At 42.6% G+C, this 27,574-nt stretch overlaps 3 protein-coding genes across 3 annotated transcripts; 1 reads left to right on the top strand and 2 right to left on the bottom strand.

The window, feature by feature from the left end:
- Positions 1-3,639: 3,639 nt before the first annotated feature.
- On the bottom strand, positions 3,640-17,505 carry LOC107571211 (probable E3 ubiquitin-protein ligase makorin-2). Its single transcript, XM_016257512.1, has 9 exons — positions 17,489-17,505; positions 17,295-17,405; positions 15,231-15,241; positions 14,954-15,130; positions 14,603-14,871; positions 14,062-14,276; positions 12,181-12,291; positions 4,657-4,801; positions 3,640-3,937 (listed from the first exon to the last, which is right to left on the bottom strand). Exons 1-9 carry the CDS (start codon positions 17,503-17,505, stop codon positions 3,788-3,790), a joined length of 1,206 nt encoding a protein of 401 aa, XP_016112998.1. The 3' UTR covers positions 3,640-3,787.
- A 2,116-nt stretch (positions 17,506-19,621) lies between these two features.
- LOC107571213 (probable E3 ubiquitin-protein ligase makorin-2) lies at positions 19,622-24,376 on the bottom strand. The gene is made up of 6 exons (XM_016257514.1): positions 24,243-24,376; positions 23,882-24,010; positions 22,433-22,584; positions 22,082-22,350; positions 21,541-21,755; positions 19,622-19,765 (listed from the first exon to the last, which is right to left on the bottom strand). Exons 1-6 carry the CDS (start codon positions 24,266-24,268, stop codon positions 19,645-19,647), a joined length of 912 nt encoding a protein of 303 aa, XP_016113000.1. The 5' UTR covers positions 24,269-24,376; the 3' UTR covers positions 19,622-19,644.
- Positions 24,377-24,885: 509 nt separating this feature from the next.
- LOC107571210 (MKRN2 opposite strand protein-like) lies at positions 24,886-26,524 on the top strand. The gene is made up of 4 exons (XM_016257511.1): positions 24,886-24,905; positions 25,092-25,168; positions 26,024-26,138; positions 26,305-26,524. Exons 1-4 carry the CDS (start codon positions 24,886-24,888, stop codon positions 26,522-26,524), a joined length of 432 nt encoding a protein of 143 aa, XP_016112997.1.
- The last annotated feature ends 1,050 nt before the right edge of the window (positions 26,525-27,574 follow it).

Raw genomic sequence — 27,574 nt, 5'->3', positions numbered from 1 at the left:
TGTGTCCCTGCAGCACAAAAGCAGTGTTAAGTCGCTGGGGGATATTTGTAGCAATAGCCAACAATACATTGTATGGGTCACAATTATACATTTCTCTTTTATGCCAAAAATCATTAGGATATTAAGTAAAGATCATGTTCCATGAAGATATTTTGTAAATGTCCTACCGTAAATATATCAAAACTTAATGTTTGATTAGTAATATGCATTGCTAAGAACTTCATTTGAACAACTTTAAAGATGATTTTCTCAATATTTAGATTTTTTTGCACCCTCAGATTCTAGATTTTCAGATATTGTCCTATCCTAACAAACCATACATCAATGGAAAGCTTATGTATTCAGCTTCAGATGATGCATAAATCTCAATTTCAGAAAATTGACCCTTATGACTGGTTTTGTGCTCCAGGGTCACACATGTGTGTCAGTCCTGCAGCATGTTTCAGTGCACCTCTAATAACTTGTCCTCCTGTAAAGTGTAGGTTTATTGTGAGCTTTTAAAGGAGCGGTAGCTGTGTGTTAACGACTGTTAGCTCGGATGCACAGCAGATGTGTTTGTGTGTGTGTTTGTGTGCAGTGCTGTATACTGAGGCTGTGTCTCTCACAGATCCTGTCCTCGATCGAGCTGCTCCAGCACTCGCTGCCCAAGATCAACCGCAGCGCGTCCGAGCCGTCGCTCCACAGAGCCTCGCACACCGAGGACATCAGCGTCTGCACACTGCCGCTCTCCGCTGTCTTCAAGTGAAGCGCTGTGCTTCTCTGTGTGTGCGATCCAAGCTTTCTCATCCTCCTCACAATCATGTGCCTGCAAGCAGAGGCTCTGGTGAATATTCCCTAAGTGCCACTGACAGCCATGGAGTCGCTCGAAACGCCTCCTAGCTCTTCACCGGCGTGTGGCTAGCTGTCTCTTTGACTGTGTGTGTGTGTGTGTGTGTGTGTGTGTGTGTTACAGGAATCCAGGAAAGAAGAGCGGGTATTCACTTTAATATGAGACTTATTAGGGATTCGTATTTTTTCTGGCTTTTAGTGCTTGTCATGGAAGAGTAACTTGTAAACTTGACAGATTGTATATTCATTGTATTTTAATAAAATTAAGTTAAATACACCACACAAGTTCGGTTTTTAAGATGATTTGTGCTTGACGTTTTAACTTTTTTAAAGCAGCAGCAGCAGCAATATTATACAAGATGACCGCATTTAATGATTAGAGTGAGTGCATGTTCACTAAATTGTGATTTTTGGGTGAACTATCTCTCTGTTCATCCCAGATCAGGATGAGTGTGTTTCTTCCTCAGGTTTGTAGAAATGTAGCACTGCATCAGTGTCTCAGCAATGGATGCTCTGCAGTGAATGGGTGCCGTCAGAATGAGAGTCCAAACAGCTGATAAAAACATCACAATAATCCACAGCACTCCAGTCCATCAGTTAACATCTGGAGAAGACTAAAGCTGAAACACATCCAGCATTAAGATGCTTTTAACTTCAAACCATTGCTGCAGTCTAAAATACAAATCCATAAACCATTGCTTTCTATTCTTTTAAGAAAAATCTGATGTTGGTCTGAATTAATGCTGATATTTAGTGCTCATTCTAGTGTGATATTGCTTGAGTTAAATATTGAGTATCTGATATAGCTTAAATATGACGACCTGACAGAGGCATTTTGTACACAACAGATCAGTACTGTAGGGCCAAAACTGCAATGAACATCACATACAGTATAGGCTTTTCCACACTTTACTCTATTAAAGATTTTAAAAAGCAATTGCAAATGGCTCTTATCCTGAATATGGTATAAATGTTTACCTTTCGTGTTAGAGAAACTGTTTAATTAAAATGAACATTGCATAAACAGTAGTTTTTAATATGTGGAATGTGTGTACTGCTCCCATTAAAAGTGATTCTGCTGTCAGTGGTCTGGACTGAAATAATTCAATCAGGATTTGGACGTAGCTTGAAAGTCAATTAGGTGTACTAAAAATATGAGTTACTAACACAGCTGAACGCTTGAGATACTTTTTTTAAATGTAACATTCTTTGAAATAGTGGCACCCAAGTAAATCATCTCATTCAGTCTTCTCAGTTTTTACACAAATTCTAGTGTTGACTATATGTGAGTGAACTCAGCAACTTGACTCTTTAAGAAGTTACCACAAGACCAAACGTTTTTCTATTAAAAAACTCAACATAAATGGAAAATAAAATCAGTAAAATTAAGTAATGTTTATTACAAATGTAAATAAAAACTAAATAGCCAATTCAATATTTAATACTTCAGTTTGAATTACTAAGAATAATTGTGTTGATTACATATTAGATTAACTGTGCCGCCCTGATGCTTTTTGTTTGTTTTGTTGATCACTGACTCGTCTGAATTAAATGACAAAGAGTCAGTGGTTTACATTTGATATTAAAAATACCACCAAACTAGTGCTTCGAAATATCTGTGCAGCCATAATTCATGATTAATTACTTTTCTCAAATTTACACAAATTGTAGATATGTGACCCTGGAGCACAAAACCAATCATAAGGGTCAATTTTTTTAAATTGAGGTTTATACATCTGAATAAATACAAGCTGAATAAATACTCTTTCCATTGATGTATGGTTTGTTAGGATCGGACAATATTAGAAAATCTGGAATCTGAGGGTGCAAAAAAATCTAAATATTGAGAAAATCATCTTTAAAGTTGTTCAAATGAAGTTCTTAGCAATGCATATTACTAATCAAACATTAAGTTTTGATATATTTACGGTAGGACATTTACTAAATATCTTCATGGAACATGATCTTTACTTAATATCCTAATGATTTTTGGCATAAAAGAGAAATGTATAATTGTGACACATACAATGTATTGTTGGCTATTGCTACAAATATCCCCCAGCGACTCAACACTGCTTTTGTGCTGCAGGGACACATATGACTGCATTCTTAAATTCAGTGCTTCAAACTAAATTCGTTTTTTTCTTTCTGGAAAATAATTTATATCTAAATACAGAAATAGTTTAACCTGCTGAGGTGACTGAAGATTTGTGGAGGTGAAGCGCCTCCTTTCACAGATAACCTCAGTTTTAAAGCGTTGTAGCTCTGTTGTGCAGCACATTAGTGCCTTTCAGAGCTCATGATTAGTCGTGTGTTATTAGCAGGGTTTGAGAGAACTGAATAAAGGCTCAATGTATTTGAGGGATTCCTGAGACTCTAATCAAGCGATTGTTTCAAAATCACACAGGCCACTCGGTCACTAATCCGTTTATTACACTCGCTCCAGTGTCACTCAACAATACAACTCAGAAAACACAATATAATAACCCATAATCAGATTCAAGAGTAAACCAGATGAGTGAATTCAGTACTATGATATCAGTTGAGTCCAAAATGAAGTAACTAGTCTCCAAATGCTCCTAAAATACCGATAAGTCCATTCACTGGCGACAAAATCAATGCTTACTGTTTTAACCGCAGCCATATTGCATGATGCCCAAACTTTATAAAGTTATGAATATGTGTTATCTGAACTAAGTGCAACGATTACTATTTATTTCATTTTTTCCCACTTGACAGTATTTCTGTAATACACTTCATACACTACTGGAGTGCATTTGAAAATGTGTCGGCGAGATTTCAGTTCCCATCATACATTCGTCTTTGGGCATGACGTTAAAGAATCTGGCAAAATCCCAATGCAGGTCAGGAGGACCCAGCAGCCCACAGAGACCTTACAGGTGCTTTAATAGAGTCTGGGACGCACAAACACATGTATTGGCCAGATGTTGGAGGTGGATCAGCGTGCCGCAGATGAGCCGCTCGTCTCTCCGGCTCCAGACAGCTGCATGAAGAGCTCTCCCAGCTCACTGACCTCGTCCTCGTCCGCCGGCGTCCCACGGTGCTCGCGCTCCTCGATGAAGTCCCACAGACGCACCGAGCTCAGGAACTGAGCAACACACACAGAGAGCGGCGTGAGTGAACACAGTTTCCAGCTTCTCTGAGCAGAGCTAGCATTCCTACAGAGCTAGGCATGTAACCACATCCATATCTCACCGTACCATAATATCACGATATGTAGCCCACGATACAATATTCATTGTGATATTAAATGAAGAATTGGAAAAACATTTAAATTGTGTACATTTTAAAGTTAAAGTATTCTATCTAATGGACTTGGAGAGTTCAAAATGAAGAGCTCCAACCCATGTTCTTAACTAAGAAAACGAGTCAGAAAAAAGTCAGTGAACTTGTAGCTAAACTTTAAAGGGGACTCAACCCTCTTTTTATTTGTGATATACTGTCTCAGTCTAAACTACATTCACACTGGTGTTTTAGGAAGCCAAACAAATAATAATGATAATAAAAGCAAAGTCAGTACCCAGCAAACACAGAACGTTCCCCTAACGTTCGTTTTTGGTTCCCGTTTGGTCCCGATTTTTTTGGGAACCAAATACTAACGTTAGGGGAATGTTATTTTTAGTTTTTTTTTTTTTTTTGTAACCACAAAATAATGTTCCTAGAACGTTGCATGGTGGTTATTAAATAACCCAAAAATAGAGAACGTTCCCTAATGGTTAGTTTTAGGGTTATTTTTTTTGCAACCATAACATAGCGTTCCTAGAACGTTGCAGGGTGGTTATTATATATTGAGTGTGTGTGTGTTACCCGCATGTTCCCCTCTGCGCTCATCTGTTTGCGGGGTTTATCGGGTTCTGCTTGTGTCCCGTCGGCATACGCATGCATGTAGAAGCACTTTCCTCCAAACGGACACGTTCCTCTTCCCTGATCGAAGTATTTACAGGGCTTCTTACTGCCAATACACAAACACATTCAAGCAGATGATGACAAATCTTATGAATACAGAACACACACACGTTTGAACCACAATGTCAAAGAAATCTGTCTGCATTCTGCAAATATTATATACAGCCAAATAAATCAATCACTCAATAAACGGACGGATGGATGAAAACAGCTCCCAGCTACTGGTCTGAGTGCAGATGAAAGGCTGCTAACAGACGGCATTATGGGAAGACTCCAAACAATTAACCTTTAGCCTCATATTCTATTCATTTCTGATTGAACAGTGCAGCTGCTCTTTAAAGTGAAGCGGAGCAGACCGTCCCATGATCTGGGAGGCTTTAGTGAAGACTAAAGGAGAGATGAGGAGAAGAAACCAGAATGCAGAATTTAATAAATCATGAACCTCCAGGGAACATCGCTCCTCTTGCACTCCGCAACCAGTTGAGCTGCCAAAGGAACGTGCTGGGCACTCTTCAAGAAGCATACCAGCAGTATCCTTCGGCGCTCCTCCCAACGATCGGATGTCGATCGCTGCATCGGACGGTGAGCTTGAGCATTCTGGAGAGGAAGATTCGGCTGCGCTGCCACCCTCCGGGACGGTAGCAATGCCTGAATCGGATCCAGGAATGATGGCTATACCTCCACTGTGTCGCGAGCTCTCAAGGTTGGACGACTGGTTTCTCAGGGTGGCCCGCTGGTTCTCAGCGCCCCACCCCAGTGCCTTTCTTCCCGGACGTGCATAAGGAGCTTACTAGGGCGTGGACGGCAACTTTCACTGCTGGAAACCGGCCTGCTAGCTCCTCCTCCCTCACCACTCCCAACGGTGGTGCAGCTAGGAGGTATACGGGGGTCACGATCCGGAAGTTCTGAAAGAGCTTTGAACCGCATCTGACCTTGCACTCCGAGCAACAAAGGTCACAGCGAGTTCTCTGGGTCGTGCGATGTCCACACTTGTGGTCCAGGAGTGCCACCTCTGGCTGTGTCTGGTCGACATGAGCCTACACCGGACCACATTCATCCTCTGTCGTCAGCAGGCAGCAGCGGGCAGTTCGAGAGAGTCATCAATGGCCCTACTCACGCACCCACTGCCCAAACGTGGAACCAGGTAAGCGTTGCACCGCACACTCAGACCCCTCTTTGGTCTGCCTACGAGCCACCTGAGCTGGGTCTCTGCGTTCCACCTCGCTGTCCCACTGTGGGTACGTCGGTGGTCCCGCTGGTCCAGCTTGTACGGTGTCTGGGTGCCTGGCTAGCGCTACCCAGCCCGTCTCGTCTCGCTGGCTCCTGTGGACCATCAGACCCAGCTATGCGATTCAGTTCACCCGGCGTGTTCAGGGGCATCCACCTCACATCAGTGAAGGCAGCCGATGCTCATGCCTTGCGTGCAGAGACTGCAGTCGTAGTGGCGAAAGACGCGATAGAGCCGGTCCCTCCAGCCGATATGAAGACTGGGTTTTACAGCCCTTACTTCATTGTACCCAAGAAAGGCGGTGGGTTACGACCGATCTTAGACCTGCATGTCTTGAACCGTGCCCTTCACCGGTTACCGTTCAAGATGTTGACACAGAAACGACCTCCTTCTCTGGAGTTGGAAGCATTTGAGATCGCTTCGTGCCGTTCATATTCCGGGTCTGCACAACCGTAAGGCTGACGAGCTGTCACAAGCTGTGCTCCCCGGAGAATAGAGACTCCATCCCCAGACGGTCCAGCTGATTTGGAGACGTTTCGGAGCCGCTCAGGTAGACCTGTTTGCCTCCCCAGAGACCTCTCACTGTTAGTTGTTTTACTCCCTGACTGAGGGAACACTTGGCACGGACGCACTGGCACACAGCTGGCCGCGGGGCCTGTGAAGGAAGCGTTTCTCCCAATGAGCCTTCTCGCACAGATGCTGTGCAAGACCAGGGAGGACGAGGAGCAGGTCCTGCTTGTGGTGCCTTACTGGCCCAATCGGACCATGTTCCCAGAACTAATGCTCCTCGTGACAGCCCCTCCCTGGCAGATTCCTCTGAGGAACAATCTACTGACTCAGAGATGGGGCACCCTGTGGCACCCACGTCCAGACCTCTGGAAACTTCATGTCTGGTCCCTGGACAGGACACAGAGGTTCTAGGTAACATACTCCAGAAGGTAGTAGACACCAACACTTCGGCACAAGCACCGTCTATGAGACACGCTTACGCCTTGAAGTTGAACCTGTTTGTCGAGTGGTGTTCTTCTCACCGAAAAGACCCCCGGAGATGCCCGATCAGAGTCGTGCTTTCCTTTCTGCAGCAGAGGTTGGAGCGAAGGCTGTCTCCCTCCAACCTTAAAGTCTGTGATGCTGCGATTGCTGTAAACCAAGACCCCGTGGAAGGGAAGTCAGTAGGGATGCATGACCTGGTCATCAGGTTCCTTAGGGGGCGAGAATGCTAAATCCTCCACAGACCCCCTCTATACCCCCTTGGGACCTGACTCTAGTGCTCAGAGCACTACAGCAGGGCCCATTTGAGCCTTTGCACTCAGTTGAGCTGAAGTTTCTGTTAATGAAAACTCTGCTCCTGCTTGCATTGGCCTCCATCAAGAGGGTAGGGGACCTGCACGCATTTTCTGTCGACGAATCGTGCCTAGAGTTTAGGCCAGATAACTCCCAGGTAATCCTAAGGCCACGGCCCGGCTATGTGCCCAAGGTTCCTACTATTCCCTTCAGGGATCAGGTGGTGAGCCTGCAAGCACTGCCCCCGGAGGCAGCAGACCCAGCCCTAGCTTTGCTCTGTCCCATCCGAGCCTTGAGATGGTACGTGGACCAGACACAAATCTTCAGGACCTCAGATCAGCTCTTTGTCTGTTATGTGTATGTGTATTTGTATGTATGTTATGGTCGGGGAATGCCGTCTCCAAGCAGAGGATGGTCCACTGGATAGTGGATGCCATCACACTGACCTATCAGGCACAGGGGGTGCCCTGCTCACTCAGGTTGCGAGCTCACTCTACTAGAAATGTTGCATCCTCCTGTGCGCTGGCTCATGGCGCCTCGCTGACAGATATTTGTAGGGCTGCGGGCTGGGCGACCCCCAACACGTTCGCTAGATTCTATTACCTTCATGTTGAGCCGGTATCCTCCTGTGTTCTCACCTCGGATAGAAGCACTGAGAGGCCCCAGCTAGTGTTGGCTTGCTAAAACCACTCCAGAGAGTCCGCACTGTAGACCCTGTCGAGCTCCTCCATCCCCTCGGCAGCCAGACGTGGTGGAACGTCCGGTGCCAGGCCTCTCACTCAATGAATCCATGAGAACCAGTAGAGGGCTGAGTTCCATATGTAGTGACTTAAGTGGATCCCATATGTGGAAAGTCCACGGTATAGCCTCAGAGCCCGTGTTTCCCCGGCAGATTTTCTGCCATTTTCCAAGAGGGTTACAATCACCTCTAATCTTCCATATGCACCTAAACGGTTATCCATACGTGTAAGTGCTTCCGAAACCTCCATCAGGAAGGATGAGGCTTCAGGCACCAAGTGGAACGGGTACGTTTTCCCAGTGTTATCTAATCTCACTGAGTGGGTAGTGCTACGACAACAGAAACTGGAGAAATTGGTCTTCCTGGTGTGAGCCCCCGCCTACACCAAAAAGGGGGTGCAGGAGGCTCACACAGGGCGCTGAAGGGGTTCAGCATCCGTGGTGCTTTGGTAGGGATCCCAATTCGCCGGTCGAAAGTGACCAACTGAAAGGGAACATCTCGTGACGTTCGAAAGTGACAAACTGAAAGGGAACGTCTCAGTTACGTATGTAACCCTCGTTCCCTGAAGGAGGGAACAGAGATGTCATGTCCCGTCACCACGTCTGCTGTACAACCGGCTCGGCTCCTCAGCGAAAACCTGAGTATGCGTTGCACCTGCTGCCTAATTATACTCGCGCTGCGATCAGTGGCAGCTGGATGCAATCATCGCATGCCAATGTGCATTGGCTTGTTTAGTTACACTTGAAGTAGATTGGTCTCTCTAAGCGAGATCCCAATTTGTCGGTCATACCGATGTGACGTATCTGTTCCCTCCTTCAGGGAATGAGGGTTACATACATAACCGAGACGTTTTCAATTGGTTTAACGAAGTACTGAAACAATTTGTTATTAAAACTTTACCTAAAATTTAAATTAAAATGGAGCATATGAAAATAAAAAATCCAAAATCTTGTATAATAAACTATAATTGCATCTCAACGATACTAAAATGGCACTGCACATTACTGACTATGTGTTTGTAACAGATAAAAATGAAACCAATCCTGGTGTAAAACATGCTATTTTTATAAAAATAAAAAATGAATCCTGCAGGAATCCAGTTCCTTTTGGAGCCCCGTGTGTATTGCTAATTATTTGGCTGCCTTGCAACAATGGAAGTTGGTTTCATACGCACCTGACTCCAGACTTGAACTCCTCGATGAGCCGGTTCTTCTCCTCCTGGTCTTCCACCCAGTACATGCTGGGAATGACGAACTCGGACACCACGCGGCACTCGGGGCAGGACCTGCACACAATCACACGTTACTTCACAGCAGTGGCGGACTGGCCATCTGGAGCACCGGGAGTTTTCCCGCTGGGCCACTGTACAATGTGGGCAGGCCCATTGCATAAATGTAAAGAATGAATTACAGTAAATATACGTAGCCTATCCCTCCCTCGGCCCAGACGAATGGCCCACGAGCCCACTTGAGACAAACATTCTAATCAATTTACCGCGTTCTGGCTCAATCAAATTAAAGAAGCCGGGATTTACTGTTCACAGAAGCTGAGCTGCGCGGCATTTGAATGCGAGCTGAGGTAAGAGACAATTCAGCAATATTTGCCAACAGTTTACAAAAAATGTTTAACGACAGACATTAATTTTCAGGCATGCAAACTCTCAGATTTTAATGCCATTTACATTGTTTGCCACAGTGTATATAGAAACATTAATGTAGCTGTTTTCAGCATACGTTTGTATATCATTATATTTCTTCCGAAATTTCATGTGTCTAAGAAAATGTTTCAAAAAACAGTAAAAATATAATTCTCAAACTTACTCTAGAACATTGTAAATCTGAAAACTTTCTCTTTCAAGTGCCGTGATTAGGAAAGTTCTATTTTTCTATTAAAGATATTTTAATGTGAATGTTTTAACGGTTTAATGTTTAAATGTATTTATTTCTGTGATGCGCAGCTGTATTTTCAGCATCATTACTGCAGTCTTCAGTGTCACATGATCTTCAGAAATCAGTATAATATGCTGATTTGCTGCTTAATTATTTTCAATTATTATTTGTGCTCAGTCATTAATAATGGTTCTTATTATTATCAGTACAGAAAACCGTTTTTGTTTCTTAATACTTATGTGGAAACTGTGACATTAACTTTTTCAGGATTATTTGTTGAATACAAAGTTAAAGAACAACGTTTTTTATATATAAATAATTTGTAATAAGCATATCTTTACTATCACTTAAATAAATTTAATGCAACCTTGTTGAATAAAAGTTGTATTATTATTATTTTAAATCTTACTCTAGACTGAATGGTGATGTATCTATCACATTTTCCACAAAAATATTGTGCAGCACGACTGTGTTCAACATTGATAATAATCAGAAATGTTTCTCGAGCAGCAGATCAGCATATTATACTGATTTCTGAAGATCATGTGACACTGAAGACTGGAGGAATGATGCTGAAAATACAGCTGCGCATCACAGAAATACATTATTGTTTACTATATATTTGCATAGAAAACAGCTGCTCTAAATTGTAACTCTATATATTTCACATATTACAGTTTATTGTATTTTTCATCATCATAAAATTCTTCATAAAAAAAAAACTCTAGTCAAGCAATTGAAAGGTACAATAAAAACAGTCCACATTCTGTACTACATTCCAAGTCTTCTAGAGCAGAGCATTGTTATATGGACTGATATTATGGTAGGCATTTAACTTTAGAGATATTAAACTGTCCCTCTAAGAGATGTGTAAAATATGATTTACAAATTGCCATATACACCAGGAAAGACAAATTATAATGTAAAGAAGTATGACGGTCATTCATTAATGTTAATGATAATAATTTAAATATATATATATATTTCTGTATTGTGTTATGTGTTCTCACCTCGGATAGAAGCACTGAGAGGCCCCAGCTAGTGTTGGCTTGCTAAAACCACTCCAGAGAGTCCGCACTGTAGACCCTGTCGAGCTCCTCCATCCCCTCGGCAGCCAGACGTGGTGGAACGTCCGGTGCCAGGCCTCTCACTCAATGAATCCATGAGAACCAGTAGAGGGCTGAGTTCCATATGTAGTGACTTAAGTGGATCCCATATGTGGAAAGTCCACGGTATAGCCTCAGAGCCCGTGTTTCCCCGGCAGATTTTCTGCCATTTTCCAAGAGGGTTACAATCACCTCTAATCTTCCATATGCACCTAAACGGTTATCCATACGTGTAAGTGCTTCCGAAACCTCCATCAGGAAGGATGAGGCTTCAGGCACCAAGTGGAACGGGTACGTTTTCCCAGTGTTATCTAATCTCACTGAGTGGGTAGTGCTACGACAACAGAAACTGGAGAAATTGGTCTTCCTGGTGTGAGCCCCCGCCTACACCAAAAAGGGGGTGCAGGAGGCTCACACAGGGCGCTGAAGGGGTTCAGCATCCGTGGTGCTTTGGTAGGGATCCCAATTCGCCGGTCGAAAGTGACCAACTGAAAGGGAACATCTCGTGACGTTCGAAAGTGACAAACTGAAAGGGAACGTCTCAGTTACGTATGTAACCCTCGTTCCCTGAAGGAGGGAACAGAGATGTCATGTCCCGTCACCACGTCTGCTGTACAACCGGCTCGGCTCCTCAGCGAAAACCTGAGTATGCGTTGCACCTGCTGCCTAATTATACTCGCGCTGCGATCAGTGGCAGCTGGATGCAATCATCGCATGCCAATGTGCATTGGCTTGTTTAGTTACACTTGAAGTAGATTGGTCTCTCTAAGCGAGATCCCAATTTGTCGGTCATACCGATGTGACGTATCTGTTCCCTCCTTCAGGGAATGAGGGTTACATACATAACCGAGACGTTTTCAATTGGTTTAACGAAGTACTGAAACAATTTGTTATTAAAACTTTACCTAAAATTTAAATTAAAATGGAGCATATGAAAATAAAAAAATAAAAATCTTGTATAATAAACTATAATTGCATCTCAACGATACTAAAATGGCACTGCACATTACTGACTATGTGTTTATGTGTTTTAAAAATGAAACCAATCCTGGTGTAAAACATGCTATTTTTATAAAAATAAAAAATGAATCCTGCAGGAATCCAGTTCCTTTTGGAGCCCCGTGTGTATTGCTAATTATTTGGCTGCCTTGCAACAATGGAAGTTGGTTTCATACGCACCTGACTCCAGACTTGAACTCCTCGATGAGCCGGTTCTTCTCCTCCTGGTCTTCCACCCAGTACATGCTGGGAATGACGAACTCGGACACCACGCGGCACTCGGGGCAGGACCTGCACACAATCACACGTTACTTCACAGCAGTGGCGGACTGGCCATCTGGAGCACCGGGAGTTTTCCCGCTGGGCCACTGTACAATGTGGGCAGGCCCATTGCATAAATGTAAAGAATGAATTACAGTAAATATACGTAGCCTATCCCTCCCTCGGCCCAGACGAATGGCCCACGAGCCCACTTGAGACAAACATTCTAATCAATTTACCGCGTTCTGGCTCAATCAAATTAAAGAAGCCGGGATTTACTGTTCACAGAAGCTGAGCTGCGCGGCATTTGAATGCGAGCTGAGGTAAGAGACAATTCAGCAATATTTGCCAACAGTTTACAAAAAATGTTTAACGACAGACATTAATTTTCAGGCATGCAAACTCTCAGATTTTAATGCCATTTACATTGTTTGCCACAGTGTATATAGAAACATTAATGTAGCTGTTTTCAGCATACGTTTGTATATCATTATATTTCTTCCGAAATTTCATGTGTCTAAGAAAATGTTTCAAAAAACAGTAAAAATATAATTCTCAAACTTACTCTAGAACATTGTAAATCTGAAAACTTTCTCTTTCAAGTGCCGTGATTAGGAAAGTTCTATTTTTCTATTAAAGATATTTTAATGTGAATGTTTTAACGGTTTAATGTTTAAATGTATTTATTTCTGTGATGCGCAGCTGTATTTTCAGCATCATTACTGCAGTCTTCAGTGTCACATGATCTTCAGAAATCAGTATAATATGCTGATTTGCTGCTTAATTATTTTCAATTATTATTTGTGCTCAGTCATTAATAATGGTTCTTATTATTATCAGTACAGAAAACCGTTTTTGTTTCTTAATACTTATGTGGAAACTGTGACATTAACTTTTTCAGGATTATTTGTTGAATACAAAGTTAAAGAACAACGTTTTTTATATATAAATAATTTGTAATAAGCATATCTTTACTATCACTTAAATAAATTTAATGCAACCTTGTTGAATAAAAGTTGTATTATTATTATTTTAAATCTTACTCTAGACTGAATGGTGATGTATCTATCACATTTTCCACAAAAATATTGTGCAGCACGACTGTGTTCAACATTGATAATAATCAGAAATGTTTCTCGAGCAGCAGATCAGCATATTATACTGATTTCTGAAGATCATGTGACACTGAAGACTGGAGGAATGATGCTGAAAATACAGCTGCGCATCACAGAAATACATTATTGTTTACTATATATTTGCATAGAAAACAGCTGCTCTAAATTGTAACTCTATATATTTCACATATTACAGTTTATTGTATTTTTCATCATCATAAAATTCTTCATAAAAAAAAAACTCTAGTCAAGCAATTGAAAGGTACAATAAAAACAGTCCACATTCTGTACTACATTCCAAGTCTTCTAGAGCAGAGCATTGTTATATGGACTGATATTATGGTAGGCATTTAACTTTAGAGATATTAAACTGTCCCTCTAAGAGATGTGTAAAATATGATTTACAAATTGCCATATACACCAGGAAAGACAAATTATAATGTAAAGAAGTATGACGGTCATTCATTAATGTTAATGATAATAATTTAAATATATATATATATTTCTGTATTGTGTTATATTTGTATGTCAGTAAGTGGTGTTAAAAATATCTCTAATGAGCTGGTGGGTTTATGGTGTGGGCCGCTCTGTGCAAAAAGTCCAGGGCCACGTTTTAGCCCCAGTCCGCCCCTGCCTCACAGCATTTGAGACAGCAGGGCTAACATCAGTGCGGCTCTGGACTCACTTGCGGATCTGGTTCTGGAACTGCTCAGCGCAGCGCCACTGCCGGATGCAGCTCAAGCAGTACGTGTGGCAGCAGCTGGAGAGGATGCCAAAGCGCCGCTCGGACGGAGACGCCTTCTCATACACCACATCCAGACAGATCTTACACTGCTTGTCCTGACTCTGCTGTGCTGCGAACGCTCTCTCCATGTCCAGCTCGAAGGCCGTCATGCACATCTGAGCACAAACAGCAGCAGCATCACATACTCTTCCTCACAAAGTAGTGCAACAGTGACCGTCTTAGTATGAATCTTTCTCATTCAATTTACTAAATTAATTTTTAAATAATGAGTTCAACCAAATGCAACTAGTTCAGAGATGAATCACAATCTTGCAAGATTTGATCAAGTCAAAAAAGTGCCAAATTTGGAAAAAGCTGCATAGTGAAATTTATGAGGATGAACTATGACACACACAAACACACAATTATATATATATATAATTTTTTCCCCTTCATCAGACCAGGTATTTTAGAGAAGAAAGAAAAGAACTCAGTCAATCACCTTCTCATGCGCTGCTCTTTGTTCAGGGTTGTGCGGATGCAGAACCTGCAGGCGGCATATTTCACACAGATCGCCATGGAGATATGGGCAGCTGTCGCCGTAGTGACAGTGTCCCGTCGCTAGGTAAGGGCAGAGCTGCTGGTGGTCTGGATGTGGGCCGGCGCCGGCCGAGCTCTGCAGCCCGCAGCGGGTGGCCTCCAGATAGGAGTGAGGCTTGCTGTCGCTGCTGTAATCCCAGCAGTCCCTCGCTCTGCTGTCAGAGCCCAGCGCTGAAACACAGCAACACAACATCAGCTCACAGTCATCTCAGCACTGTGGCTGTCATATACAGTCATGCAGTGTATCTGACACCTTTGTCTCTGAGCACCAGAGGCTTGCTGACATGTTTGCTGGTGCTGGGCGGGGGTCCGGGGCCCGGCGCTGACGCTCCTGCACTGCTGCCTCTGTTCTGCTGCTCTGCCGATGATCCTCCACCACGACCAGGAGCTCTGACATGATCATACCTATCAGAAAACACAGCACACTGCACTAAACCACAGACACATCAGCGCACTGCACTAAACCAAAGACACATCAGCGCACTGCACTAAACCACAGACACATCAGCACACTGAACTAAACCACAGACACATCAGCACACTGCACTAAACCACAGACACATCAGCACACTGAACTAAACCACAGACACATCAGCACACTGAACTAAACCACAGACACATCAGCACACTGCACTAAACCACAGACACATCAGCACACTGCACTAAACCACAGACACATCAGCACACTGCACTAAACCACAGACACATCAGCACACTGCACTAAACCACAGACACATCAGCACACTGCACTAAACCACAGACACATCAGCACACTGCACTAAACCCCAGACACATCAGCACACTGCACTAACCCACAGACACATCAGCACACTGCACTAAACCACTAAGGCCACGGCCCGGCTATGTGCCCAAGGTTCCTACTATTCCCTTCAGGGATCAGGTGGTGAGCCTGCAAGCACTGCCCCCGGAGGCAGCAGACCCAGCCCTAGCTTTGCTCTGTCCCATCCGAGCCTTGAGATGGTACGTGGACCAGACACAAATCTTCAGGACCTCAGATCAGCTCTTTGTCTGTTATGTGTATGTGTATTTGTATGTATGTTATGGTCGGGGAATGCCGTCTCCAAGCAGAGGATGGTCCACTGGATAGTGGATGCCATCACACTGACCTATCAGGCACAGGGGGTGCCCTGCTCACTCAGGTTGCGAGCTCACTCTACTAGAAATGTTGCATCCTCCTGTGCGCTGGCTCATGGCGCCTCGCTGACAGATATTTGTAGGGCTGCGGGCTGGGCGACCCCCAACACGTTCGCTAGATTCTATTACCTTCATGTTGAGCCGGTATCCTCCTGTGTTCTCACCTCGGATAGAAGCACTGAGAGGCCCCAGCTAGTGTTGGCTTGCTAAAACCACTCCAGAGAGTCCGCACTGTAGACCCTGTCGAGCTCCTCCATCCCCTCGGCAGCCAGACGTGGTGGAACGTCCGGTGCCAGGCCTCTCACTCAATGAATCCATGAGAACCAGTAGAGGGCTGAGTTCCATATGTAGTGACTTAAGTGGATCCCATATGTGGAAAGTCCACGGTATAGCCTCAGAGCCCGTGTTTCCCCGGCAGATTTTCTGCCATTTTCCAAGAGGGTTACAATCACCTCTAATCTTCCATATGCACCTAAACGGTTATCCATACGTGTAAGTGCTTCCGAAACCTCCATCAGGAAGGATGAGGCTTCAGGCACCAAGTGGAACGGGTACGTTTTCCCAGTGTTATCTAATCTCACTGAGTGGGTAGTGCTACGACAACAGAAACTGGAGAAATTGGTCTTCCTGGTGTGAGCCCCCGCCTACACCAAAAAGGGGGTGCAGGAGGCTCACACAGGGCGCTGAAGGGGTTCAGCATCCGTGGTGCTTTGGTAGGGATCCCAATTCGCCGGTCGAAAGTGACCAACTGAAAGGGAACATCTCGTGACGTTCGAAAGTGACAAACTGAAAGGGAACGTCTCAGTTACGTATGTAACCCTCGTTCCCTGAAGGAGGGAACAGAGATGTCATGTCCCGTCACCACGTCTGCTGTACAACCGGCTCGGCTCCTCAGCGAAAACCTGAGTATGCGTTGCACCTGCTGCCTAATTATACTCGCGCTGCGATCAGTGGCAGCTGGATGCAATCATCGCATGCCAATGTGCATTGGCTTGTTTAGTTACACTTGAAGTAGATTGGTCTCTCTAAGCGAGATCCCAATTTGTCGGTCATACCGATGTGACGTATCTGTTCCCTCCTTCAGGGAATGAGGGTTACATACATAACCGAGACGTTTTCAATTGGTTTAACGAAGTACTGAAACAATTTGTTATTAAAACTTTACCTAAAATTTAAATTAAAATGGAGCATATGAAAATAAAAAATCCAAAATCTTGTATAATAAACTATAATTGCATCTCAACGATACTAAAATGGCACTGCACATTACTGACTATGTGTTTGTAACAGATAAAAATGAAACCAATCCTGGTGTAAAACATGCTATTTTTATAAAAATAAAAAATGAATCCTGCAGGAATCCAGTTCCTTTTGGAGCCCCGTGTGTATTGCTAATTATTTGGCTGCCTTGCAACAATGGAAGTTGGTTTCATACGCACCTGACTCCAGACTTGAACTCCTCGATGAGCCGGTTCTTCTCCTCCTGGTCTTCCACCCAGTACATGCTGGGAATGACGAACTCGGACACCACGCGGCACTCGGGGCAGGACCTGCACACAATCACACGTTACTTCACAGCAGTGGCGGACTGGCCATCTGGAGCACCGGGAGTTTTCCCGCTGGGCCACTGTACAATGTGGGCAGGCCCATTGCATAAATGTAAAGAATGAATTACAGTAAATATACGTAGCCTATCCCTCCCTCGGCCCAGACGAATGGCCCACGAGCCCACTTGAGACAAACATTCTAATCAATTTACCGCGTTCTGGCTCAATCAAATTAAAGAAGCCGGGATTTACTGTTCACAGAAGCTGAGCTGCGCGGCATTTGAATGCGAGCTGAGGTAAGAGACAATTCAGCAATATTTGCCAACAGTTTACAAAAAATGTTTAACGACAGACATTAATTTTCAGGCATGCAAACTCTCAGATTTTAATGCCATTTACATTGTTTGCCACAGTGTATATAGAAACATTAATGTAGCTGTTTTCAGCATACGTTTGTATATCATTATATTTCTTCCGAAATTTCATGTGTCTAAGAAAATGTTTCAAAAAACAGTAAAAATATAATTCTCAAACTTACTCTAGAACATTGTAAATCTGAAAACTTTCTCTTTCAAGTGCCGTGATTAGGAAAGTTCTATTTTTCTATTAAAGATATTTTAATGTGAATGTTTTAACGGTTTAATGTTTAAATGTATTTATTTCTGTGATGCGCAGCTGTATTTTCAGCATCATTACTGCAGTCTTCAGTGTCACATGATCTTCAGAAATCAGTATAATATGCTGATTTGCTGCTTAATTATTTTCAATTATTATTTGTGCTCAGTCATTAATAATGGTTCTTATTATTATCAGTACAGAAAACCGTTTTTGTTTCTTAATACTTATGTGGAAACTGTGACATTAACTTTTTCAGGATTATTTGTTGAATACAAAGTTAAAGAACAACGTTTTTTATATATAAATAATTTGTAATAAGCATATCTTTACTATCACTTAAATAAATTTAATGCAACCTTGTTGAATAAAAGTTGTATTATTATTATTTTAAATCTTACTCTAGACTGAATGGTGATGTATCTATCACATTTTCCACAAAAATATTGTGCAGCACGACTGTGTTCAACATTGATAATAATCAGAAATGTTTCTCGAGCAGCAGATCAGCATATTATACTGATTTCTGAAGATCATGTGACACTGAAGACTGGAGGAATGATGCTGAAAATACAGCTGCGCATCACAGAAATACATTATTGTTTACTATATATTTGCATAGAAAACAGCTGCTCTAAATTGTAACTCACCTCTAATCTTCCATATGCACCTAAACGGTTATCCATACGTGTAAGTGCTTCCGAAACCTCCATCAGGAAGGATGAGGCTTCAGGCACCAAGTGGAACGGGTACGTTTTCCCAGTGTTATCTAATCTCACTGAGTGGGTAGTGCTACGACAACAGAAACTGGAGAAATTGGTCTTCCTGGTGTGAGCCCCCGCCTACACCAAAAAGGGGGTGCAGGAGGCTCACACAGGGCGCTGAAGGGGTTCAGCATCCGTGGTGCTTTGGTAGGGATCCCAATTCGCCGGTCGAAAGTGACCAACTGAAAGGGAACATCTCGTGACGTTCGAAAGTGACAAACTGAAAGGGAACGTCTCAGTTACGTATGTAACCCTCGTTCCCTGAAGGAGGGAACAGAGATGTCATGTCCCGTCACCACGTCTGCTGTACAACCGGCTCGGCTCCTCAGCGAAAACCTGAGTATGCGTTGCACCTGCTGCCTAATTATACTCGCGCTGCGATCAGTGGCAGCTGGATGCAATCATCGCATGCCAATGTGCATTGGCTTGTTTAGTTACACTTGAAGTAGATTGGTCTCTCTAAGCGAGATCCCAATTTGTCGGTCATACCGATGTGACGTATCTGTTCCCTCCTTCAGGGAATGAGGGTTACATACATAACCGAGACGTTTTCAATTGGTTTAACGAAGTACTGAAACAATTTGTTATTAAAACTTTACCTAAAATTTAAATTAAAATGGAGCATATGAAAATAAAAAATCCAAAATCTTGTATAATAAACTATAATTGCATCTCAACGATACTAAAATGGCACTGCACATTACTGACTATGTGTTTGTAACAGATAAAAATGAAACCAATCCTGGTGTAAAACATGCTATTTTTATAAAAATAAAAAATGAATCCTGCAGGAATCCAGTTCCTTTTGGAGCCCCGTGTGTATTGCTAATTATTTGGCTGCCTTGCAACAATGGAAGTTGGTTTCATACGCACCTGACTCCAGACTTGAACTCCTCGATGAGCCGGTTCTTCTCCTCCTGGTCTTCCACCCAGTACATGCTGGGAATGACGAACTCGGACACCACGCGGCACTCGGGGCAGGACCTGCACACAATCACACGTTACTTCACAGCAGTGGCGGACTGGCCATCTGGAGCACCGGGAGTTTTCCCGCTGGGCCACTGTACAATGTGGGCAGGCCCATTGCATAAATGTAAAGAATGAATTACAGTAAATATACGTAGCCTATCCCTCCCTCGGCCCAGACGAATGGCCCACGAGCCCACTTGAGACAAACATTCTAATCAATTTACCGCGTTCTGGCTCAATCAAATTAAAGAAGCCGGGATTTACTGTTCACAGAAGCTGAGCTGCGCGGCATTTGAATGCGAGCTGAGGTAAGAGACAATTCAGCAATATTTGCCAACAGTTTACAAAAAATGTTTAACGACAGACATTAATTTTCAGGCATGCAAACTCTCAGATTTTAATGCCATTTACATTGTTTGCCACAGTGTAGCCTACATAGAAACATTAACGTAGCCGTTTTCAGCAGACATTTGTATATCGTTATATTTCTTCCGAAATTTAACGTGTCTAAGAAAATATTTCAAAAAACTGTAAAAATATAATTCTCAAACTTACTCTAGAACATTGTAAATCTGAAAACTTTCTCTTTCAAGTGCCGTGATTAGGAAAGTTCTATTTTTCTATTAAAGATATTTTAATGTGAATGTTTTAACGGTTTAATGTTTAAATGTATTTATTTCTGTGATGCGCAGCTGTATTTTCAGCATCATTACTGCAGTCTTCAGTGTCACATGATCTTCAGAAATCAGTATAATATGCTGATTTGCTGCTTAATTATTTTCAATTATTATTTGTGCTCAGTCATTAATAATGGTTCTTATTATTATCAGTACAGAAAACCGTTTTTGTTTCTTAATACTTATGTGGAAACTGTGACATTAACTTTTTCAGGATTATTTGTTGAATACAAAGTTAAAGAACAACGTTTTTTATATATAAATAATTTGTAATAAGCATATCTTTACTATCACTTAAATAAATTTAATGCAACCTTGTTGAATAAAAGTTGTATTATTATTATTTTAAATCTTACTCTAGACTGAATGGTGATGTATCTATCACATTTTCCACAAAAATATTGTGCAGCACGACTGTGTTCAACATTGATAATAATCAGAAATGTTTCTCGAGCAGCAGATCAGCATATTATACTGATTTCTGAAGATCATGTGACACTGAAGACTGGAGGAATGATGCTGAAAATACAGCTGCGCATCACAGAAATACATTATTGTTTACTATATATTTGCATAGAAAACAGCTGCTCTAAATTGTAACTCTATATATTTCACATATTACAGTTTATTGTATTTTTCATCATCATAAAATTCTTCATAAAAAAAAAACTCTAGTCAAGCAATTGAAAGGTACAATAAAAACAGTCCACATTCTGTACTACATTCCAAGTCTTCTAGAGCAGAGCATTGTTATATGGACTGATATTATGGTAGGCATTTAACTTTAGAGATATTAAACTGTCCCTCTAAGAGATGTGTAAAATATGATTTACAAATTGCCATATACACCAGGAAAGACAAATTATAATGTAAAGAAGTATGACGGTCATTCATTAATGTTAATGATAATAATTTAAATATATATATATATTTCTGTATTGTGTTATATTTGTATGTCAGTAAGTGGTGTTAAAAATATCTCTAATGAGCTGGTGGGTTTATGGTGTGGGCCGCTCTGTGCAAAAAGTCCAGGGCCACGTTTTAGCCCCAGTCCGCCCCTGCCTCACAGCATTTGAGACAGCAGGGCTAACATCAGTGCGGCTCTGGACTCACTTGCGGATCTGGTTCTGGAACTGCTCAGCGCAGCGCCACTGCCGGATGCAGCTCAAGCAGTACGTGTGGCAGCAGCTGGAGAGGATGCCAAAGCGCCGCTCGGACGGAGACGCCTTCTCATACACCACATCCAGACAGATCTTACACTGCTTGTCCTGACTCTGCTGTGCTGCGAACGCTCTCTCCATGTCCAGCTCGAAGGCCGTCATGCACATCTGAGCACAAACAGCAGCAGCATCACATACTCTTCCTCACAAAGTAGTGCAACAGTGACCGTCTTAGTATGAATCTTTCTCATTCAATTTACTAAATTAATTTTTAAATAATGAGTTCAACCAAATGCAACTAGTTCAGAGATGAATCACAATCTTGCAAGATTTGATCAAGTCAAAAAAGTGCCAAATTTGGAAAAAGCTGCATAGTGAAATTTATGAGGATGAACTATGACACACACAAACACACAATTATATATATATATAATTTTTTCCCCTTCATCAGACCAGGTATTTTAGAGAAGAAAGAAAAGAACTCAGTCAATCACCTTCTCATGCGCTGCTCTTTGTTCAGGGTTGTGCGGATGCAGAACCTGCAGGCGGCATATTTCACACAGATCGCCATGGAGATATGGGCAGCTGTCGCCGTAGTGACAGTGTCCCGTCGCTAGGTAAGGGCAGAGCTGCTGGTGGTCTGGATGTGGGCCGGCGCCGGCCGAGCTCTGCAGCCCGCAGCGGGTGGCCTCCAGATAGGAGTGAGGCTTGCTGTCGCTGCTGTAATCCCAGCAGTCCCTCGCTCTGCTGTCAGAGCCCAGCGCTGAAACACAGCAACACAACATCAGCTCACAGTCATCTCAGCACTGTGGCTGTCATATACAGTCATGCAGTGTATCTGACACCTTTGTCTCTGAGCACCAGAGGCTTGCTGACATGTTTGCTGGTGCTGGGCGGGGGTCCGGGGCCCGGCGCTGACGCTCCTGCACTGCTGCCTCTGTTCTGCTGCTCTGCCGATGATCCTCCACCACGACCAGGAGCTCTGACATGATCATACCTATCAGAAAACACAGCACACTGCACTAAACCACAGACACATCAGCGCACTGCACTAAACCAAAGACACATCAGCGCACTGCACTAAACCACAGACACATCAGCGCACTGCACTAAACCACTGACACATCAACGCACTGCACTAAACCCCTGACACATCAGCACACTGCACTAAACCACAGACACATCAGCACACTGAACTAAACCACAGACACATCAGCACACTGCACTAAACCACAGACACATCAGCACACTGCACTAAACCACTGACACATCAACGCACTGCACTAAACCCCTGACACATCAGCACACTGCACTAAACCACAGACACATCAGCACACTGCACTAAACCACCGACACATCAGCACACTACACTAAACCACTGACACATCAGCACACTGCGCTAAACCACAGACACATCAGTACACTGCACTAAACCACCGACACACCAGCACACTAGACTAAACCACCGACACATCAGCACACTGCACTAAACCACCGACACATCAGCACACTACACTAAACCACTGACACATCAGCACACTGCGCTAAACCACAGACACATCAGTACACTGCACTAAACCACCGACACACCAGCACACTAGACTAAACCACCGACACATCAGCACACTGCACTAAACCACTGACACATCAGCACACTAAACCACAGACACATCAGCACAATGCACTAAACCACAGACACATCAGCGCACTGCACTAAACCACAGACACATCAGCACACTGCACTAAACCACAGACAATTCTCTCTCTCTCTCTCTCACACACACACACACAGGCACAAGAATAGTACACTAATCTCTCTAATTACAATTTATTCCTAATTTTTAAAAACAACATTTTTCAGAATTGCACCATCCAGAACTTACACATACAACATCATTTGTGCACCATTTCTGATCTTATAAGAGAAGATTTACCGACACCAGGCATGTTAGAGAAGAAAGAAACAGAGAGCAAATAGAAATGTGTGATTGAAGTAGAAATCTTTCAGAGGAGGGTCATTCTGAGTCAACTCAACCAGAGGTTTTTGTTTTGCATATATATTTTTTTTTCTCTGAAGAAAGATAAACATGTATAGTGAGGAAAGCCAAAATATTAAAAGTCATGGATGAATATGTACTGAGTAATCCACTATTTTGTAGAGGAGGGTCAAACGGCTCATTTAACCTGAGACTCAGAGCCAGATTACAGGAGGGTAGAAAAGACTTCCGAAAGATGCCAGCATCCTAATAACCGCAGAAGCACTCACATGCATGCAGCGTGTGTCTATAGCTCACCTGCATCTGTCTCCATACGCACACACTCCTCTCTGGTAATATTTACAGATAGTTGAGGGCTTGCTCGTGGCCAGATCGTGAGAGAACATGCACCTGCTGCCCTCGCGACAGACCCCGTGGAGGAAATACCTGCAGACAGACGAGCACCAAACACACCTGGTCTGAGACAGAGCTGAGCATGACGCATGGTGCCTGTAAGCCTCTGCGGGAGAAGAGAGATGTTCTCCTGCAGAGATATCAGTGTTTATCAAGCTGTAAGTGTCGCACATGCGTCAATCCAGCTGCAGCGTTTTCTCGCATATCAAAGTCACGCTGCTGTTATCAGTGCTCTTATGTGATGACGGGTTGTGCTTCTCTTTACCTGCAGGTCACTTGTTTGGTTGACATGTTTCATCCGGCTGCGAATGTGATGTTTTCTGTGAAGTGTTACCGTCTCCACGGTTTTGTGCAACCTAAAAATATCGCCGGCATTGCTTCCGCCGAGTGACGCCAAGAGCGACTCGTTTCCGCGAATCGGTTCTTTCGAACGGTTCGTTTCATAACTCTGGTTGCGAACCGATTCGTTTACATTCCGTGAGTAAGCACGGAATCGGTTCCACTGATTCACGACTCGAAAGAATGATTCGTATATCGCTTCTTGCATTGTGAACAGAGTAGGACATTAATGAAGACCACTCCTAAACCAGAAGAAAGGGTCCTGCTTCTCTCGTGTAACTTTGGCTCTGCTCTTTTAATGCTCTAAATCCCTCGCAAAAGCTTGTTTGTTCTAGCTCACTGTTAAATCCAGTCGTCGAATGTCTTGTTTTGTCATTTCAAATGTAATGTTACTTGCAAAATGTTAATAAAATACAAATAAAGTGAGGACTACAGGGAGGAACAGGAGGGAAGAAACAGCAGTATCGAGGCTGATGTTGGGCCCCACTGGACTAAATGAAGCACTGTTCGAGCTGTTGAACACAACACAGATAGAGACAGCAGAACCGGTTATAATACATGTCAGAAATATGAAACAGAAAGACGACATGTGATACAAAAATTAGGAGAGATGAAAATATGATTTCATTTAATAGATATTTTGCGAAAAGAGTCAAAAGATATGTGTTGTATTATTTCAATATCTTAGAGAAACTCATTTAAGTGGGAGGATGTAAAAGTGTGTGTGTGTGTTTTTAAGCAATGTGTGTGTATATATATATATATATAGTATTAGACATCCTCTCACGTTTGGACTTCTGGACGCTCCTGTTGCTCTTCTCTGTCCCTTCAGAAGTGGACACACAGTCCCAAGTGCTTTTCAACATTGATAATAATCAGAAATGTTTCTCGAGCAGCAGATCAGCATATTATACTGATTTCTGAAGATCATGTGACACTGAAGACTGGAGGAATGATGCTGAAAATACAGCTGCGCATCACAGACATACATTACAGTTTAACACAGATTCACACAGAAAACAGCAGTTTTACATTATAATAATATTTCAGAATATTTTTGATTTAAAAAAATGCAGCTTTGATGAGCAGAAAATACTTTTTTCAAAAACATAAAAAATCTTAATTATAATTAGCAATATATGTGTGACCCTGGAGCACAAAACCAGTCATAAGGGTACATTTTTTAAAATAGAGATGTATACATCTTCTGAAAGCTGAATAAATACTCTTTCCATTGATGTATGGTTTGTTAGGATCGGACAATATTTGAAAATCTGGAATCTGAGGGTGCAAAAAAATCTAAATATTGAGAAAATCATCTTTAAAGTTGTTCAAATGAAGTTCTTAGCAATGCATATTACTAATCAAACATTAAGTTTTGATATATTTACGGTAGGACATTTACTAAATATCTTCATGGAACATGATCTTTACTTAATATCCTAATGATTTTTGGCATAAAAGAGAAATGTATAATTGTGACCCATACAATGTATTGTTGGCTATTGCTACAAATATCCCCCAGCGACTCAACACTGCTTTTGTGCTGCAGGGACACATATGTTATTGCTCTAACACTATTCTATCATGTTATGTATTTATTCTGCAGGGAATGGCATGACACAGAGATTCATGTAGGGCTGTCACCTGTCATTATTATATACCGTCTGTTGTTTTGCTGTGTTTCAACAGTGCTTGTGTTTGTAGGTCTGGTCTATAACTACACCCTGTCAGGGGTCCGGAGAGACGAGCGCGGCTGGGAACCCTGCGTGGACACAGGAGCTCAGGGAATCATGGGACAGAGCTGGAGCAGCGCTACACAGTCACATGTTTCAGATGTTGTGCACTTTACATGATCATCAGCACACACTCCTGGGGAAAACATGAGCCAAACTAAAAGTGGCTAGATATAGCTTTTAATGGTGCTGAGTTGAGTGTTTTATGCACTGGTCGGGCGGCTAGACGTGATCATGTTTGTTCACCGGCAGGTTAGCTGAGGAGAGCGAGTTTGGATCGTGCTGTTACGGTTTCGCTCTGACCTTTATAAACCACATGCGCTCGCTGGATGGGAAAGTGTCTCTGAGCCGAGACCAGTTCACAGGATCTCACCTTCTGCCCAGAATGAAGACCGTGTCGCTCTACGTCAACATCCATCATGCAATATTACAACATGGATTTTACATCGCTGACGCTCCGCATGACATGTGATGCGATGTGATGTGATTCCGTCTCAAATAAACCAAATTTCAGAAACTTCCCCGGCTCAAATCTTTCATTTTGTCAGTATTTTTCCTGAAGAAAGATAAACATGTATAGTGATGAAAGGCAAAATATTACATGTCACGGATGTGTATTTTCTGAGTAATCCACTGTTTAGTAGAGGAGGGTCAAACTGCTCATCCTCACCCGAGACTCAGAGCCAGATTACAGAAAGAGTGCAGCATCACAGGGTTATTATTACACAGAGATTGGCTGCTCTGTTAGTGAAATCTGCTGACTTAAGCAATCTGTGTTGCATTATCAGTGAATGTTCAATAATGGGAAAAAGCACTTTCAAGTTTTTTCTCCCTCCAATGTTTGCAGGCCTGTAACTCAGGAAGTATCAAAGATATCCTAATGCCTTTTTAGATTTGGGGTTTTAACAATTTTTTCTTTTGGCATCTTTAATTTTAAGGCTCTTTATGGTCCCATTTTCGCAATATAGGGCTCTCAACATGGATCCAGGAGTAAATCGTTCAATCGTACACATTTTCAGTGCTCAAAAACCAAATGTGGGTCACTTTGCATTCAGCTGATACTTCTAGCAATGTCTGAAGAATAAACAATGTTGATGTTGAAAGCAGAATTGTAGCTTGTTTTCCTCTATCAAAACACTTGCATTGAACATACCTGTCTGAGTGCTAAACATGCACTGAAGTGGTCAAGCTGAGGCCAGTAACTTGCTCTCAGTTGTCTATTCATAAGATTCTGAATTTGGATCAGTTTCAGAGATATTTGGAAGAATGGATTTTGTTCATTTTAACTTTTTCTGAAGCTACCAAGAGTTGAGATATGCAGCATCATAATGACATGTTAGAAACAAATCCTAGTTGATCACACATTATATTCACATCAGTAAACCAAGATTTGCCTCACCTGGATTAAGTATTAGAATGCATTTCTCTTTTTTTATTGTTATAACATGTGAAGCATAGTCATAGATTATGTAATATCCACTGGGGCACATATTTGTCAGAATCACCGACAGTAGCTCAAACT

This window comes from Sinocyclocheilus grahami, unplaced genomic scaffold (assembly GCF_001515645.1).
Source record: "Sinocyclocheilus grahami isolate Dianchi unplaced genomic scaffold, SAMN03320097.WGS_v1.1 scaffold1566.1, whole genome shotgun sequence".
NCBI classification, from domain to species: Eukaryota; Metazoa; Chordata; class Actinopteri; order Cypriniformes; family Cyprinidae; genus Sinocyclocheilus; species Sinocyclocheilus grahami.
This window is presented reverse-complemented; position numbering and strand designations above follow the sequence as displayed.

Excerpts from the sequence above, each read along its gene's own strand:
- LOC107571211 (XM_016257512.1), bottom strand. Across the intron at positions 14,872-14,953 it reads TCTGGTGCTCAGAGACAAAG|CGCTGGGCTCTGACAGCAGA; the intron begins GTGTCAGATACA and ends GCTGTGTTTCAG. Across the intron at positions 4,802-12,180 it reads GAGTTCAAGTCTGGAGTCAG|TAAGAAGCCCTGTAAATACT; the intron begins GTGCGTATGAAA and ends GTGTATTGGCAG.
- LOC107571213 (XM_016257514.1), bottom strand. The coding sequence starts at position 24,268 with ATGTCAACCAAACAAGTGACCTGCAG. Across the intron at positions 22,585-23,881 it reads GCGTATGGAGACAGATGCAG|GTATGATCATGTCAGAGCTC; the intron begins GTGAGCTATAGA and ends GTTTTCTGATAG. Across the intron at positions 21,756-22,081 it reads AAAGAGCAGCGCATGAGAAG|ATGTGCATGACGGCCTTCGA; the intron begins GTGATTGACTGA and ends GTTTGTGCTCAG.
- LOC107571210 (XM_016257511.1), top strand. The coding sequence starts at position 24,886 with ATGAAACAGAAAGACGACAT. Across the intron at positions 25,169-26,023 it reads AAGTGGACACACAGTCCCAA|GTCTGGTCTATAACTACACC; the intron begins GTGCTTTTCAAC and ends TTGTGTTTGTAG. Across the intron at positions 26,139-26,304 it reads AGCTGGAGCAGCGCTACACA|GTTAGCTGAGGAGAGCGAGT; the intron begins GTCACATGTTTC and ends GTTCACCGGCAG.